The sequence below is a fragment of the Phacochoerus africanus genome, chromosome 2 (genome assembly GCF_016906955.1).
Source record: "Phacochoerus africanus isolate WHEZ1 chromosome 2, ROS_Pafr_v1, whole genome shotgun sequence".
Classification (NCBI taxonomy): Eukaryota; Metazoa; Chordata; class Mammalia; order Artiodactyla; family Suidae; genus Phacochoerus; species Phacochoerus africanus.
Window position 1 is genome coordinate 125,445,239 of NC_062545.1, and position 18,847 is coordinate 125,464,085.

The following is an 18,847-nucleotide window of genomic DNA, read 5'->3' on the forward strand; positions in this document are numbered from 1 at the left end:
AAGACACTTTAAGGACAATAGCCTGGTGCTGGCTAGTCTTTTGAGGATTATCATTCTTATTCCCATCCCAAGACTTCTTCAACTCTTAGATATTAGATGTCACATACCTTTTAAAACTCACTTTTCATCCCTATACCAACACTGCAACATGGCCGAGGCACCTGATATGTTGAATTATCGTATCAGCAAAGAGAGAGCTGAGGCTCTGGGCTGAAAACTCTCTACCCAAGGCTCAGGATAAGGCAGTGACTGAATTGGGCACACCAGCCTGCCCAAGATTCCAAGGGTTTGGAAAGAACAATGCCTTCCTTACCTAGGTAGCCTTTGTTTTTAATCTTTTAAATAAGTTTTAAGGAGTTCCTGTTGTGGTGCAGCAGAAATGAATCCAACTAGTATCTATGAGGATGTGGGTTTGATCCCTGACCTCACTCAGCGAATTAAGGATCCAGTGTTGCCATGAGCTGTGGTGTAGTTCGCAGAAGCAGCTCAGATCTGGCATTGCTATGACTGTGATGTAGGCCGGCAGCTACAGCTCTGATTCAACTCCTAGCCTGGGAACCTCCATTTGTTGAGAGTGCAGTCCTAAAAATAAATAAATAAATAAATAGGTTTTAAGATTGTAGCCCTTAATATTTACCTTTTTCTTGGACCTGAAACTTCTCCCACCCTACCTCCTCTGATGCTATGATTCCCTCAATTTCTGTTCTTGGCAGTGTTTTTTTCACTTTAGTAAAGAATTCAGAGTACCAGGGGAATGTTCTCTTCTTGGACAGTTTATTCTGTATGACAGTGTCAGTTATGTACTGCTCTGTTTAGTGCTTTATCAACAAGAGCACATCTTGAAAGCCATCACTTACTGTATGATTCCCACGTAGTTTTCAATCTCTGTCAGGGGAGCTTTTCTCCAGTTTTTTTTATATCCAATCACCAGAGTGTTTGGTTTCATTCTTCCTAAGCCCGAGGCCTAAACAGAGGAGATAAACATATGGACAGTCCTTACCGGACCAGGAAACTACCACTGTAAATGAAAAATAATGTCCAAAAGAGCACTGAAGTAATGTTCTGAAGATTTTGAAGATTAGATTACATTTTAGTGCACGTCCTTCATGCCCGTACCCAAGCATAAAATAGAAAGATTAGTTCTAAATTATCTCAGCCATAAATGGATTTTAGATGACAGAAATGTAGCTTTTCTAAATTAGCAGTCATTTGCATTTCTTCTGATACACTCATTAAAATGGTTCAATAATTTAAAATCAAGTGAGGGTCGGCTTCACTATTGGCATGCATGTTGTAACTTAGTGGTTCAAAGCTCATTTCTACCTGCTATATCCATAATGTCATTAGCAATAAAATCCATGTTTGGAAAATTCTTACATAGAAAGATCACTGAAACTTCTACTTATTTATTAAAGAATAACTGAACTATGTTTCCAGAACCTAATCCTCTTACATAACAGTATCATTAATAGCCATCTTCCATATCAGAAGTTTCATTCCCCCGTTAGATGACAAGATATGGCTTCCAGATAATTAAATTTAATCCAGCAATATTACTGAACACCTATTAATTGCAAAGTGCTATGTTAGGTGCTGACAGAGAGTTGTGAGGCCTGAAGGAGCTTAGAATAAGGTTGAGGTGACAAGATGCATACAAATAATTATAACTCAAGGGCAAATGCAGTAAGAAATCATATGGAAGCATAAAGAAAGAAAATTTGAATTCCGGCTAAAGAACTACTCATGAGTAGTTTTGCGGGAGAGGTGGCATTTGTTTTGGATCTTGCAGTTTGGTTGGACATTGCCAAGTAAATGTGTGGAGAGCAGTGGAAGTGAAGGAAGGATATTCTGGGACATGGGAATAGTGAAACAAGTGACCAAAGGGGGACATTTTCAAGGGGACAGTAGCAAGTAGAAGGCATTGATAGAGGGTTCCTGTGTGGTTGCCTCCACCGCATTTGATGTATTGCCCTTAGAAATGTACAGGTAGCGGAGTTCCCGTTGTGGTGCAGTGGTTAACAAATCCGACTAGGAACCATGAGGTTGTGGGTTCAATCCCTGGCCTTGCTCAGTGGGTTAAGGATCCGGTATTGCTGTGAGCTGTGGTGTAGGTCAAAGATGCAGCTCAGATCCTGCATTGCTGTGGCTGTGGTGTAGGCTGGCAGCTACAGCTGGGATTCAACCCCTAGCCTGGGAACTTCGATATGTCGCAGGTACAGCCCTAAAAAGCAAAAAAAAAAAAAAAAAGTACAGGTAGTAAGACAGCTTCTTAATGCTATCATCTGGCTCTTAGCAGATATATGACATATGGATGTAGTCTTTGCCATGACTATACTTTGCGGATATGGTCATTTGTATCACGATTTCCTAGGTGCAAAGAAGGCTTTATAAAAAAATGGCAGAGTTTTCAGTGCTTCCCTTTCACACCATGTGCTACCCTTTATGTCATGACCCCTCTGTACTCCACTTTTCTTTGAGAAAATTCATGTGAACAAGCTTTGTGCGTTGTCCAACTTTTTACAATTTCTTCTGGATTAATATACGAATTGTTTTCCATACCAATGTCTTTTGTTTCCCTATTCTTATTCTATGTCTGTCCTCTTATTCCTAGTTGAGATTTTTATTATTTTACTAATCTCCCATGATAATTTTACATTAAATGTACAACCTTTTCAATGTATCTAACCAAAGAGCTACTGAAAAGTGGTAACTCACTACTGAAAGAAAAATTAGAATCTTGCAGTGACATCTATTTCCATGCTTTAGCAAATTAATAGCAGATGAAAAGAGACTCATTGGGGGTAATAGGTCTTTCAGAAATGGTTTCCCTAATGTGCAGTTACTTTGTTAAGTGCTCTTCATGTATATTAGAGACAGGAATGTATCAAATACTCTTACTCTCTAAAATATTACAATTTAATCAATTTTTTTTTTCCTTTCCTGCCTACATAAGCTCTTAGAGTTACCTGGATGCAATCCTGAATTTTGACACTCCTGAATATGACAACTCTTAAAGCTAAAAACATCATTTGCTATATGTAGAATCAGGTTTTTCCAACCATATTAAAGCCAAAATTATTAGAAAGCAAAGCCTACAATTTCTGAGATTCTCTTGGATTGTTTTAGGATTCTCTGACATAATTTAGATTATGAAAATCAGAACTAGAGAAAAATTCTATAATTTATCATAGAAGGGGAGAAAAAGGAAAGACTAAGGGAGAAAAAAATGGAGGAATTACGGGCTTCCATGCTCAACCATAGAGATTATTACATTTTATTTAATATTCTGGAAATAATTTAGGAGGAGAGAGAGATTTTACATCCAAATCACCAGGCATTTATTTAGTCGAGTCTTGCAGCTGCCCTCACACCATTTGCAAAAGACAAAAGGAAAAGAATGCCTGACTTGAGCATTGCTATATGCAGTAGGAGATGTAAAAATAGTTTGAAGTTTTAATAGGATCTTGAATGTCGTCAACTAACAGAACAAATTTGCATTTCAATAAGTATGGGGACAGAACGTATGCTGTTGGCCAAAGGCAACCTCATTTTCCATTTCCAATGTATCACCCATAGTTCATTGTAATAGAACCTCTCTGCTTTTGTTGCAGCTTTGCCTATCCCCAGGAATTCGAAATGAATTCCTTAACCATCTGCATTGATCTCTGATGCTCATCTGCCTACCTGGAGCCATTCCATGTGGGAACTTCATTAAAATGGAGTGCTAATTGCCTTTGGCCTTTGTTCTCATTCCCTCAATGCCAGCCTTACCTGAAGGAGGCTTCTAACTCCATCCCTGAAACAATCTGCTGCCACTGCAGCATAGAAAGCCTTGATTTTGTTCTTTATAAGCCAGGCCTGCTTTTTTGCCATGCCACTGTTCATCTCTTTAACACACAGCTTGCGTGGTCCCTGTATGACACAATGAAATATTGGTTAGAAGTCCTGCTATTGTACATCGCACTGCTGTCATTTTCTAAAGGACGGAAATAGCCAGCAATGCCCAAGTGAGTTAAGAAATGGGAAAGAGGGAAAAACATCTCACTAAACAGGGTTCTCGGAAATTCAACCTTTTGGAAAGGACCTGGGCTGCTTAGGTTATTCGCTTTCCATGCAGACTGTCTAGATGTATTAACACCTGTTTAATTAATTGCCTCATACCAAATGAAAGAAGGAGCTGAGGGCATTGAGGTACATGAGAAAAATACTGAAAATGTGATTGAAGAAGTTGAGGATAAATACACAGTCAACAGAAATTGGCACTTGCCATCTACCTCTACAAGAATTAAATCATGAGTTGCTATAGCTACTGACACTCAACATCCCCTAGAAGAGTTCAGGGTGGAGATCAGGAGTGAGGCACTCCGTGTTCTGGGAAAACGGGCAGAACAGCTCTTCAGATAGATTATTTTCAGGAGACTTTTATGCGTCCAATTCTTGCATCTCCTCATATCTAGAAATACACTAAAACCCTTCATTGTGACATCTGCTCCTCGTGACTAGAAGTAGCTTTCAGGAGACTAGCAGCAACCTCCTGTCAACTGTGTGCCTGATTTCAGGTACTTCCCTTCTTCCCCTTCATCACACATATACCGACCTTCCCTCCTACCTCTTTGGAGCAGTTTCTCAGAGCTCTCTGAAATGCTGCCTCTGGGCTATAGCCCTCATTTTGTCCCAAATAAAACTTAACTTACAACCCTCACGTTGTGCTTTTTTTTTTTTTTCTTTTTCAGTCAACACAACCTTTGACTCAATAGCGAGAGCCACACATTTAGGAACTCCAAGGAAATCTCAGCTAGAGCCCAGTTTCAAGAAATGTCACAGCACTCTTGTGAGCCAAAACATGGTGAGTTTCAAATTCTGGCACAATCATCCCATCTTGACAATTCAAGAGGCCCTTTCATTGCTTTTTGTGAGTGGCGAAGACACCCTTGCATCACTCTTCCCTATGTTATATTGATGTACTCCTGTTCAAATAAATTGAAATTTCACACCCATCTGTGAATTTGGTGGGAACAAAAGTTCACATACCTATGGCATAGGAGGCATAAAACAAATTAGGAGAGAAGGAGGCAGGTGGTGGTAAATGAAGCATTTTGTAATTTCAAGATTTGAGTTCTGGAAACTCATTTTTAATTAAAATTTTGGTTCTTGTTTCTCCTTCCTTAAAGATCCATCCTAGCTCTATACTTTGCATATTTCAAATCAACCCCAAAGGTATTTCTGATTTTCTACTATGTGCCTGACAAGGCTACAAATCTACCATTTTCCCAGGAAATCTTTCAATTCATGGAGAGATTTGGTATTTTATTGATTGTCTTAGATTTCTTACTAACCACCTGGGATCTTAGTAAAATGTAGTGTGAGGAACTGCAGTGTGTCTCAAGGTTCTATATTTCTAACAAACTCCCAGGTGACACAGATGCTGCTGATCCTCAGACCATGCTTGGAGCCATAGTCTTTGAGGGTCTTGGATTGAAGAGAAAGGGCTTGGTGTGTATGAAGAAAAAATACCAGGTTTTGTATTCAGGTAGAATTGGGTTGTAAACCTGGCCACTTTGGAGGTAATTAATAATCTCTGAGTTTTGATGTTATTCTGAAATAGGGAACAAATAGTTATTCTGCAGGTTTTTTTTCAAGTAGTCATGATAAAGTGACTACTATGATGTCTGGAATATAGTATGTGTTCATCAGAAATTGACGTTTATTATAGTAAACGAGTGCTCTTGTCGAGATCCCAGACCTAATCCCATCCTTTTGTTTGTTCTACAACAGAGCTGAAAGAGCACTGAACTAGGAGCAGAGTGTTGGGTTTAGATTTGGCTCTAGCACTGATGAAATGATACCCTGAGTGTGCCATTTGTCTTCTCTGGGCTCTACATTTATAAGAATAAGAAAATTATCGGAGTTCCCATTGTGGCGCAGTGGTTAACGAATCCGACTAGGAACCATGAGGTTGCGGGTTCGGTCCCTGCCCTTGCTCAGTGGGTTAACGATCCGGCGTTGCCGTGAGCTGTGGTGTAGGTTGCAGACGCGGCTCGGATCCCGCGTTGCTGTGGCCCTGGCGTAGGCCGGTGGCTACAGCTCCGCTTCAACCCCTAGCCTGGGAACCTCCACATGCCGCGGGAGCGGCCCAAGAAATAGCAACAACAACAACAACAATAACAACAACAACAAAAGACAAAAAAAAAAAAAAGAAAGAAAATTATCTAGGCCATCACTGTCCAGTATGATAGCCCTTATCCATGTGTTGCTATTGAGCGTTTGAAATGTGGCTGGTCCACATTGAGATGTACTGGAAATGTAAAGCACACACTGGAATTTGAAGACTTAGTATGAAAAAAGAATGCAGAACATCTCATTAATATTTTTGTATTGATTGCATATTGAAATGATAATATTCTGGATGCATTGCATTTACTGGTTTCTTTGTACTTTAATCGATGACTAAAATTTTTTAAATTACATTTGTGGCACATGTTATACTTCTATTACACAACACTAGATGTTCTCTGGGATTTCTCCCATCTTAATATTCTTTTGAAATTGGGTCAGATTATTTACGTACTTATTTTTATCAGAATATTTTTAAGACCATACCAACATATCAAAACAGTTGGGTAATTTATGTTTCACTTAAAAAACAAGAACCTCCAATGAGGATGGAGAAGATAAAAATATAGAAAGGATAGGAAAGATAGTTATCAAACCAGAAGACCTAGGCTGATAAAAGATATATCCTTATACATCAAATTTTGCTCAGGGTTCTAAATTGTCAATGCATTTTGAACCACCCTTCCTGGGCATTATTTATACCATCAATTGCAAAAGAAGAAGAAATATTTTATTCAAGGAACCTGAATGATAGTAAGAGCCATGAGATAGAAGAAAAACCAATAGCTAGAAAATGTATCAGAACATCAGTACATTGAGTTGAACCACAGTGACTATGACCACTGGGGAGAATGGCATTTATTTAAATAAATAAGTTCTAATGTATATCTATGAGTATTACAAAAATCAAAATTAAACATTAATTGTAACAAAGAAATTTACTTTAATGCCTTAATTTGCCATACTGAGAAGTCATAAAAATATTTCATGCAGAATCTCCTTTTGCTAAAAGTGATTATAATTTTCTTGTAGCACAGTTATTAATGTGAGGCAAGGCTGCAATACAAATGTAGTATGAGAAAAGCAAACTAAAAAAAAGGGAAGACATACTGGAATGTAATTATTCAACATTCAAATATGTCATAATCACAAACAGGGACTTTACCATCCAACTAAAATATAAAGATTAGCTTAGTTATCCAAAATATGAGTATATAAATTACTTTAGAATTTGAATAAAGAAGTTCTAAGATTTTTGTATGTAGTATAACTTCGACATTGGTTGAAAAAGCAGTAAATGAATTTTAATTATTTAGTCTGGATAAGAAATTGATGTGACAGTACTTCAAATAAATGAATATTATGGAAAGAATTTGCAAAAGATTTCCAATATATTGGAATCAAATAGAGGAATTTGGGCCAAATGCAGTATTCTTTCCAACTTGTATATTTTAAAATATTGAATCCTATTGCTCTGTCTTAGCTTTCATTGCCTGTCTGGTTGGAACTGTGGGAAAGAAATTTCTCTCTCTGAGCTGGTACATATTTCATCTCACCATGCATCCTAGTGCCCACTCAAAGGTCATTTCATTCTTCCAATATTTTGTTATATCGCTCTTTTATTAATCTCATGACAGAGACTCAACAACTGCAAAAGAATAAATGCATCTTAAAAAGCATTTTCTTCTTGACAGAGGTGAAAGTTGAGATTAAAAGAAAGGATAATGATAGAAGGGGAAAAAAAATGAGAATTTTAGTTTTCCCTGGGTTATCTATGCTTGAACTGGCCTCCATTAGGCATAGAGTTAAAAGTTGGTTGTCTTCCCTGACTTTTCTTAAGAGATTTTTTGAGTTGAAAAAGATCTTTAGGTTTTAGATATTTTGTAAATTTTCAAAAAAAAAAAAAGGAGAAAGGGTAAGAGTTACGGTGAAATCTTGTTAAAAGGGAATCTACATGGAAAAGCTGGTCAAGCGTTATTCCATTTCTTCTTTCCAGTGAGAGCACAGAACAGGACAATTGAGGCTTAAAGAATATTAAATAGTAGAAAAAGATTAATCAAAATATAGCTACATCTTGGTACACATAGGTGAAATGACTAAAAGAACACCAAAGAAACTCACACACCTTTGCTTTTGGAGGGGGAGAGAGCCATGGGGCTAAGTGGTTATAAAGAGGACTTTAGCTTGATCTGTGATGGTTTATTTCATTTGGAAAGTGGGTGGAACACCAAAAACTAACACAATGTTATAAATCATCTATACTCCAGTTTAAAAGAGAAAGCGAGTGGAAGCATCTAAGACAAAAATGTTAACTGTTATTAATTAGGAGAAAAAAATATGGGTATTGTTTTATTGACTATAGTTTCATCATATAAAATCACCAGTGTTCAACAGCTTTCAACATACAAAAATGTAAACTTCACATGATTCAACCTAATGAATTTAATTAAAAATATTTTTCTTCTTTTTTTTTTTTTTCTTCTTTTTAGGGCCACATCTACAGCATATGGAGGTTCCTGGGGTTGAATCAGAGCTGCAGCTGCCAGCCTAGGCCATAACCATAGCAACGCCAGATCTGAGCCGTAGCTGTAACCTACATCTTGCATCATGGCAATGCCAGATCCTTAACCCACTGAGTGATGCCAGGGGTCGGTTCTGCATCCTCATGGATATTATTCGGATTCTTAACCTGCTGAGCGAACTCCAACCTAATTAGTTAGGAAGCCCCAACCTAATATTTTAAAACAAAAATAGAAGCAATTAAAAAATATTTTTTAGTCATCATCACAACAAAATGCACTTCATAAAAGACACAGAGTTCCTGTTGTGGCACAGCAGAAACCAATCCAACAATTATCTGTGAGGATGCAGGTTCAACCCCTGGTCTCACTCAGTGGGTCGGGGACCCTGGCCTCACTCAGTGGGTTGGGGATCCTGCATTGCTGTGAGTTGTGGTGTAGGTCAAAGACCTGTGTTGCTGTGGCTGTGGCATAGGCCGGCAGCTGTAGCTCCAATTATACCCCTAGCCTGGCAACTTCCATATGTCACAGGTGTGGCCCTAAAAAGCAAAAAAAAAAAAAAAAAAAAAAAAAAAAACCAAAAAAAAACATAAAAGACAAACAACAAAAAGGGACAGCACTGTAAACTTGAAAGCCTTTTTCAATTTTAAGATAAATAAAATTCAGAAAAGAGGTAGTGTTGCATTTTTTTTTCTTTTTGGCAATAACACTTTAGCTGATTGGCATTCTAAATCCCAGATCAGTTGGGTCACCTTTCGTTTTTAAGGTATATATGTTTTAATAAAAAACACCCTACCTTTAAATGCAAAATTGAGAAGTACATGAGCAAGTGACTGCAGAAGCACAATGCTATGTCACATGATGAGCTAATGCTGTAGGGTTTTTAGAACTGAATGTGGTATACTCAGAGAAGAGTACATAAATCCAACCTAAGTTATCTGCAGTGGTTGGTTTTACTATCTCTCCAACTTCTATGAATAAGTGAGGAAACTGATTGACAAAGAAAGGCAGTTTGTTTGTTTGTTTGTTTGTCCTTTTAGGGCCACACTCACAGCATATGGAGGTTCCCAGGCTAGGGGTTGAATCGGAGTTGCAGCTGCCAGCCTACACCACAGCAACACCAGATCCAAGCCACATCTATGACCTACACCACAGCTCATGGCAAAGCCAGATCCTTAATCCACTGAGCAAGGCCAGGGATTAAACCTGTGTCCTCATGAATACTAGTCAGATTTCCTTTCCACTGAGCCATGATGGGAATTCTCTGTTTGTTTGTTTTGTATAACATGGTACATTGATAGAATTGGTGGGGGTCATACCTTTGAATTAATATTTGTCTGTTGCTAAATCCACTGAACTTAATATTTGTCTGTTGCTAAATTCTCATATTAGGGAATGCCAGAAGATGGAATCCCATTCCCTCTAGTCTTCATATAGGGAATGAGTGAGACACACAAGAAGAAAATTACTTACATGTTGAATATAAATTATGTCACTGATTTATTACGCAGGAATTCAAGGAAGCATAGACATTGGATTCCTTAAAAAGGATCTCCCCTCCCCTCAATTTGTCCTGATGAAGGGTCTTTCATCTAGAATCTTTAGGCCAAGTAGAAAAATGCAAGAGGAGGAAAAGGCCCTAATGGGTGAGTTAAGAGTTAGTTGAATAGTTGGAAGGCTACAGTGTGGGCTTGAGGCCAGGCAAAAGAACGATTCTTAATTTCAATTTCAGCAGCTTTGAGTGCTATGCCTTCTGGTCCTTTAAAAATGCCTCTTTGCAGGAAATGGCAACTGGAGTCACGGGCTTTATGTCTACCCACCACCATGGAAATGCTAGTGAGCTCTTAGTCTTACTCCTTCCAGGTAGTGTATGGCACTTCAAGCCGGCACTTCAAACCAGCACTTCAAGTAACTGACGGTCACCAGAGGGATTGAGCATAGAGCCTGCTATCCTGTGATTAGTGAGTGGGAATGGATATCTCACTGTTCCATCATGATCAAGCCGATGTATACCTAAAGGTCCAGGATCCAGTGTCTGGACCTGGTTTCTCTAAGACTGTTTTAGGTTTCTGCTGAAGGGGATATATTTTCAGAATGAAAATGCAACTAGTGTACCAAAGAATACATAATAATAACAACTAAAATTAATTGAGCATTTCCTGTTTGACAGACACTAAGCTGAGCACTAGAAAGCTTATCCTACAAAATTCTAACAACTCTGTAACAACCATAGGTGCTACTATTACTATTTTTTAATGTTATTCCATTTTATAACTGAGAAAACTTAAGCATAGGGAGACTAAATTATATGCCCAAAGGATTCATAGCTAATAGGTGACAAAACAGTGATTCAGAGCTTGACTCTGTGTCTCAGAAATCCATGAGCACCAGCTTCCTAGAGTTAAAAATTAAATTGTTGTCTCTCCACATCATTGTACCATTTAACCTCTTCCACAAGGTTGGCCTGACCACTAATCATTATGCTCTTGGAACAGAAATTTAATGGTATGCCGAATTTCTTTTCATCCCCTTCCATCTGTTTTTTGCAAAGAAGATTGACAAATGAGCATGGAATTGAAAAATGCTGACAGCATTTGCAGCCCCAGGAGCTCACAGAAAGTAACTAACTAGAAAGTCATTAACTGATACAGTAACTATTTTCTGTCCCCAAGAGAACCTCAGTACCTGGGAGCAAAGAAGGCTCTTGGGCCTTACTCAGAAAGACCAGCATAGTGATGGATGGCATGGTCCTAATATACATATCAAACAACAGGGCCATTAGAGGTACAGCCTTAAGTACCTACTTCACATGAAATAATACTCCAAAACCATACTCTTTTGTTATAGTTAGAGCAGCAAAGAGTTACTTAAAAGTAATATCTCATCTCTATAAAAAGACCTTTTCTCCCTTGCCAATATATGACTGTTTATACCCCCAGTTCATTTCTCCTGCCCTAAAGATATCTTATTGCCTGCTAAACTAAGTTTTCTCTAAATAGCTAGAGAAGAAAAACACCCCAAAATGCTTATTCCATCAAAACCAGCTTCTGTATTATATTGGCCAAAATGAAATCCACTAATCCAGAGCACAGAAGTTGATAATATGAGAGAAGCGTGCTTGATCAGATTTTTAAAAATCCTCTGGAGTCACTGTGAGTCATTACTTAACCTGTCAATCGTACGTAGTCAGTAGGATTCCCTCTATCCCCATGGGATAACTACATTGAGTTATTGAGTTGTTTGCGTTACCATCACATAAGCACTGAGAGGAAAGAGAATATGACTAGCTTGCTTCATATTACATTTAGAGTACTGCCAGGTGTAAAAGATGCTTAAGTGCTGGCCGTGATGATGTGTGGTAAATTAGTCCCTGCATCATAGCACAATCGAATGCCCCAGGGTTACACAGCTTCCTGACAGCCCTATTCCCTGGCAGGTACTAAAAGTTTAGGTGGGGGTGCCCAACCCTAACAGCACTCAGAGGGATACAGGTCTGCTAAGGCTTTCTCCTCATGCTCCAACACCAAGCACAATCAGGGGACCTGGACTGATATCCTGGCTCTGCCACTTTCTTGTCATGGGAAGCTGTGCACAATTTAATTTTCCTAAATCTTGCTTTTCTAATCAGTAAAATGAGAACAGGTCTTTTTTTTCCCCCCCTTTCTACCTCACTAGACCATTATGTAGATGAAATAAGAAAAACTGTAGAAAAATACTTTGAAGAATAGGTAAGTACTATGATAATACATTGATGCTGCTGAAGATTTTGAGTGGTGTGTGTGTGTGAGAGAGAGAGAGCATGGTGTGGGAATTCAAGTAGAGGTAGGCTGGTTTGGAGGACTTAGACTTATTACATTGTTGTAATTGTAATGCTTTCTCCTCACTTTAGAGATTGGTGATTGGTCAATAATTATGATTAAATGTCTAGCATCTACTTTGAATACCTCCTGGGAAAACCACCAGTAAATTCTCATTAGTCTACTACATAATTCCTGAATAAAAAGGAACTCATGCAGTTCTGAATGTTTATCTCGGGCATGGAAAACTTGGTTTAACTCCCTAGCTATCTATAGTGTCATCAAGTTTATCCAAATATTTAATTTAAATTCTACGTGCTGTCATTTAAGGCCATTATATCTGGCTCTCTCCTCATCAGTTAATCTATAAGATAGCGCTCTCTGGCTATTCTATCTATCCTGTCATGTTTCTGGGGACAGTTAATACCCCAAATGTTTTCATTTTATTTCAGAGCCAGTTCTCTTTTTCTGACTCAAAGGCCATCATTTAGAAATACTTATCACTTTTAGTTAGTCTCCTGTGAAATCTGAAACACATTTTATCCACTTGTTTAAATTCAACACAGGTGAGTAGGGAGGAAAAGCACCTTCTGGGGATTAAGTGGTTCTTACCACAAAGACTTCACAGCAGATGCAAAGGCCACTGTTCTTGGTGAAGGCGTGAGTTATATCCAAGAGAGCAGGTCTTGACATGGGCCCCCCTGTTAAGACAATGCACTGGGGCCTGGAAGTGGAGAAGAAAAGATGTGAGAACTGATCATGGCAAGAAGCCTGTGAGCCCAGAGACACCCCAATGGAACGGGTTGGTACAGAAGGCTTGGCAAAGTGAGACAACTGTTCTCCTAGACATTTCTTGGGTTTCTCACTAAAAGTCTTGGATCATCATGACGTCCTATCCAGCCTGCTATCTTTCTATTCTTAGTTTAGTTAGTGACAGTAGAAATTTAAAGTAAGGAAAAGGTAGTCTTGGTCTCCCCTTGTCTTTTCCCTCTGGACATCACCCTACCCCGAGTCCCTAACACAACCTGTCCTTCTTCAGCCAATATTTTCATGTTATTTTCCTTCACCCTTCTTGCAAAGTTTGTATTTTTTTTTTGTCTTTTTGTTGTTGTTGTTGTTGCTATTTCTTGGGCCGCTCCCACGGCATATGGAGGTTCCCAGGCTAGGGGTCGAATCGGAGCTGTAGCCACCGGCCTACGCCAGAGCCACAGCAACGTGGGATCCGAGCCGCATCTGCAACCTACACCACAGCTCACGGCAACGCCGGATCATTAACCCACTGAGCAAGGGCAGGGATGGAACCCACAACCTCATGGTTCCTAGTCGGATTCGTTAACCACTGTGCCACGACGGGAACTCCTTTTTTTTTTGTCTTTTTGTTGTTGTTGTTGTTGTTGTTGTTGTTGTTGTTCAAAGTTTGTATTTTTGATGTTCCAATAAAAATAAGACAGAACTAATGAAGTGCTTAAAGTGTAACTTCTAAGGGAATTTGGTAAGCCACAAATTCCTTAAGCTGAATGGAGACAGCAACAATGATTAAAGTGTGTGGGGATTTGGGGACATCTCTCTGAAGTTATGTCATGGAGATCACCTCTCTATCTCTGTGCATGAAGGGCCACAGCTAGCACCATGAGGGTTTATATTTGGGGATGGGCAGAGTTCAGAGTAGAAGAGAAGAAGCATCAATTCACGGGAGGTTCTGTTGTGAAAATGTGGCAGTTAGAATATTCCCATAAAGCATGTAACTAGTGCATTTGTCTCCTGTAAAGGAAAGCTACTTTTAATGTGGAATGACACCAGGATGCCTAAGAAGCCAATTTTACCTGAAATTTTTCACATGGTCTTCCACAGTAGTTAGTTCCAAAGCATTGTCTAAAGCGCTCACGTAGGAAAGAGCCTGCGTGGAGGAGCCCCAGTTCACATCTGTGGAGAAATTGGCATAAAAACACTGAGCTTCCTTCTGTAACTGTGGCTATATTTTCTAAGCCATTCCCTTCTATGCTTTTCCTTGGCTATGTCAGCAGTGACACATGCCCAAATGAGAGAAAACATAATGTAGTGTTTCCTAGAAAGAACGCTTCTGCGAACACTTGGTGAATTCTTAGACTTGAGACCTCTTTCCAGCTAAGGATCAGACTTTAAAGCTGCAGCCTGAGAAACCTTACTCAGCGGGAGAGGCTGTGTTATATCCACATTGCTGGCAGATAGACTTTGGAAAATGGTCAGCCCCCGAAAAAATTCAAGAGGCCTTCACAAATTCTTAAATTGAAAAGAGGCATTTCTGCATACATAGAGGGCAACAATCTTTATATTTTGAATGATAAAACTGAATGGCTCAGAATTTCTTACTTCTGGATGTCCATGAACAGGGTCTTTTTTTTTTTTTAATTTTTTTAGGGCCACACCCACAGCATATGGAGGTTCCCAGGCTAGGGATCAAATCGGAGCTGTGGCTGCTGGCCTACACCACAGCCACAGCAACCCAGGATCCAAGCCTATAGCACAGCTCACGGCACTGCTGGATCCTTAACCCACTGCACGAGGCCAGGGATTGAACCTGCATCCTCTTGGATGCTAGTCAGATTTGTTTCTACTGAGTCATGATGGGAACTCCCAGGGTCATTCTTTGTCAAGCATTTTAGTTTGATTTTTTTAGGGCCTAATCTTCATAATAAGGGAAGTAAGCACTACCATGCTCTGACTTTAAAAACAAAATAAATGTTAGATGGATCCTCTAAACTTTATAAGTCCGTGATGGGAATGTACAGATTCGCCCCAGATGGCAGACAGGGCCATCTCCCTAGTCTTGCTCAGAATAGTCAGGAAAATGATGAGAGATAATTATCTGAAGATAAAGAAGATTAACATCAATTAAGTGTTGACTATGTATTGGGCACTTAGCATGCCTTAGGTTATTATATTCTTACAAAAATTCTATTAGTTAACTGGATGTTCATGCGCAAAAAAGTCAACCTTGAGCCATTCCTCTACCATATACAAAAAATTAACTCAAAATGGATAAAAGACATAAATTAAAAATCTAAAGCACTGGAGTTCCCAGTGGCCTGGTTCCCAGTGACCTGGCTGTGGTGTAGGCCAGCTGCTATAGCTCCAATTTGACCCCTAGCCTGGGAACCTCCATATGCCACGGGTGTGGCCCTAAGAAGACCAAAGGAAAAAAAAAATCTAAAGCACTAAAACTTTGAGAAGAATTAGGAAAAGATAGATTAGAAACAAAAAAGCCCAACCACAAAAGCCAAAAAAAATGATACACTAGAATTTATAGGAATTAGAATGTCTGCTCTTCAAAACAAACTATAAAGAAAATGAAAAGACAAGTCATAGAGCTATAGAAGCATTTACAAAACATGTACTGCTAAAGGATTTGCATCCAGAATGTATAAAGAGATCTCACAGATCTTTACTAAGGAATAATACAAAAACAAACAACTCAAAAAAATGGGCAAATGATTTAAACAGGCACTTGGCAAAAGAAGAGGTCTGATGGTAAATAAGATGTTCAACATCATTAGTCACTGGGAAAATGCAAACCAAACCACAATAGGTAGTAGTCTACATCGACTAAAATAAAAAATAAACTGATAATAATAAGTGGTGCCAGGAATGTGGAGCAACTAGGGCGTTCATTCATTGCTGTTAGGGATGGAAAATGATACTGCTACTTTGGAAAGCAATTTGGCAGTTTCTTATAAATTATGTATACACTTACATAATAATAAATGCCACTCCTACGGAAATGAAAACATAGGTCCACATAAAGCCCTGTATGTGAATGTTTATAGCATCTTTAGCTATAATCACCACAAGCTGCAAACAACCTAAACGTCCATCAACTGGTGAATACATCTTTTAAAAATTTGAGGTATATTCATACAATGAAATACTACTCAGTGGTAAAAAGGAACAAACTACTTATAAATGCAACAACATGGATGAATCTAAAAACATGTGAATTGAAAGAAAGCTTACACCAATGTTATATACTAAATGGTTTTACGTAATATTCTGGAAAAGGCAAAGCTGTAGGAACAGAAATCACAAAAGTGGTTGCTAGTGGCTAAGTTGGGAGGATGAGACTGACTACACAGGAGTAGTGTAAAGGATCTTCTAGGGATGATGGAAATGTCCTCTGTCTTAGTTGTGATGGTGGTTACAAGACTGTATAAGTGTCTCAAAACTTACTGACTATACATCTATAAGGGGGTTAATATTACTACACATAAATTGCACTAGATGTTTAAAAATGCATAAAGTAATGAAGAAAAACAACCCAAAGTCTCCAAAGTAGTTACTACCTTCTCTACTTTCCTTGTGGAGTAAGAGTAAAGAGAGTGCGGGGTGGCTCACAGCCTGTCTGGCCCCTGAAACCCAACCTCTGAGTCTTGCACCCCTTCATCTTTAGCCTCTCCCAGCTTCAATCCATCCTTCTCACTGGTTCTAAAGGTAACATCCAAAGTTCAGATCCAACTGATTGATCTATGGCAGCTTCTCATTGCTCCAGATTCTTTAGCATGACATTTAAGTCTCTTGTTTATCTGGGCAAGATACTCTTCCAGGCCCACCTCAGGCTCCTTCTCCTTAACACTCGAGGCCTCCATCTTGCTGAAGGCCCTGATGCTTTCTAAAAATGCCACATACTTTCACGCTTCCTAACTTCACTCACACTTTTCCTTCTTCCTGGAATAACTTTCTCTGGCTCTATCTGATTAACCAACCCCTGTCTCTTACTGTTATTTTTAAGAAGCTTATCTGGTCATTCAACAAATATTTATGAAACACCTACTAGGTGTTGACCCTGGGAACACAAACTATGAACCAGGGACGTTTTCTTGGACAACTCTAATCACAGTTAATCACTTCCTCTCCTTTCATCAGTAACTTCATGTCACACTTATGGGTCTTTGCTATATTATAATATAGTTAATTGCTTATTGTGAGTCTGTGAACTCCTTGAGGACAGGGACTATATCTCCTTTATCAGGACTTTAGAAGGTGATATAGCGGAAAGCTTGTGGGGTTTGGTATCATATACACTTTGGTTAAAATATCAGTTCTATTACATCTTGACTGTTACCTCAGCAAGTGGTCACCTCTTTGAACTCATTTCTTCAACTATTGATGGGACTAATAATACCTAACCTACAGCATTATTCCAAGGATTAAATGAGTGCATAGTATACAATAGGTGCTCAACAAGGTTAACTATTATCATATTACATGACGTTATTAATACCTACCATACACACACAGCACACCTAAACACATAGAAGCTGCCAAATAAATATTTGTTGAGTGAATGGATAGGTAGTTAGTGCTTTGGGGAACCCCACTCCACAGTCCTTATCTTACCTGGCTTCTTATAAGTCACATAGATATAGAGGAAGAACTCAATGACATAGGTAATGACAGCTGCCCACCAGTTGATGACAAACATGACTGCACAGCACAAAATAGCTCCAAAAAGAGATACCCACATGTTGTAAATACCATATGCAGGTCTCCATCCTGCAAGTAGAAAAACAAAATCTATGTGTGCAAGGAAAATTTCCATACTATGACCATCATACCACTGCATATTATTAGAATGCAGGTAACATGTTTTTTTTTCCCCTAGCTTCCTGTGATCTTGGCCCCTGGCCTATGAAAGTATAATTGCACCAAATAAGAATGCTATGAAATGCAGAAAACATGCAATTCCTGGTCTCTCCACACTTCCTGCATGCCCAGAGGTCTTCCAAAACTGCAAAACTCTAAGCCTCTGATATCTATGCCATCAGGAGTTGAGAGGAGGCAGGAGAGATGGAAAGAGTGAGGGACAGCAGAGGAAGTGGGGGAGGGACAACTTGGTCTCCCAACAAAGATACACAAATGGGTTTATTGTTCCTTTGGAGAAGGCAGAGCAGTCATCAAAAGTCAATCCACTGACTTCATACTACTTCTTCTTTTACCCTAAAAGGATCGTGCTTGCCCTTTCAGAAATAATAATCTATGGCAAAAGAGGGAGAACTTTTTCTGCAATGTCTTCTTCAACCTGATGCATTGATATGTCATGCATTTTGCAATGAAAACATTTCTCACCATTCATATATGGGGATTTCCTGTGTTCTGTCAGTTCCCTGAAATGAAGAAGCTGGGAGACAGTATGGTCAGGGTAAAGAAGCTCTGATTTGAAGGGCACATTTGCCCTATGGCTGAGGTATATTTTTAAGTTTAGAGTTGCCAAAACACAACAGAGCTTTCAGTCTTCAGGAGCAATTTGCAAAGTGGCCACAAGATGGAAATAGCACTTTGAGAACAATACTGGAAATGACCTTATTTTTCTCTGAGAGTTTGTGTGTGTGTGTGTATGTGTGTGTGTGTGTGTGTGTGTGTGTGAGAGAGAGAGAGAGAGAGAGA

The 18,847-nt window shown here is 39.0% G+C and overlaps 1 protein-coding gene and 1 long non-coding RNA gene across 11 annotated transcripts in view; one reads left to right on the forward strand and one right to left on the reverse strand.

Annotated features, from left to right (window-relative positions):
* LOC125119446 (uncharacterized) overlaps positions 1–18,847 on the forward strand; it is a 92,565-nt gene that overhangs the window by 55,590 nt on the left and 18,128 nt on the right. For all 6 annotated transcript variants that reach the window (XR_007133096.1, XR_007133095.1, XR_007133097.1 and 3 more), the window contains one exon: positions 4,734–4,846. This is a non-coding gene — a long non-coding RNA (uncharacterized LOC125119446). The remainder of the gene's footprint in view (positions 1–4,733; positions 4,847–18,847) is intronic.
* Positions 1–18,847, reverse strand: part of SLC12A1 (solute carrier family 12 member 1) — an 89,320-nt gene that overhangs the window by 28,038 nt on the left and 42,435 nt on the right. For all 5 annotated transcript variants that reach the window (XM_047766426.1, XM_047766428.1, XM_047766425.1 and 2 more), the window contains 5 exons: positions 17,801–17,956; positions 14,254–14,353; positions 13,043–13,154; positions 3,772–3,912; positions 858–964 (listed from right to left, as the gene is read on the reverse strand). In XM_047766426.1, the coding sequence (XP_047622382.1) occupies positions 858–964; positions 3,772–3,912; positions 13,043–13,154; positions 14,254–14,353; positions 17,801–17,956 (616 nt within the window). The remainder of the gene's footprint in view (positions 1–857; positions 965–3,771; positions 3,913–13,042; positions 13,155–14,253; positions 14,354–17,800; positions 17,957–18,847) is intronic.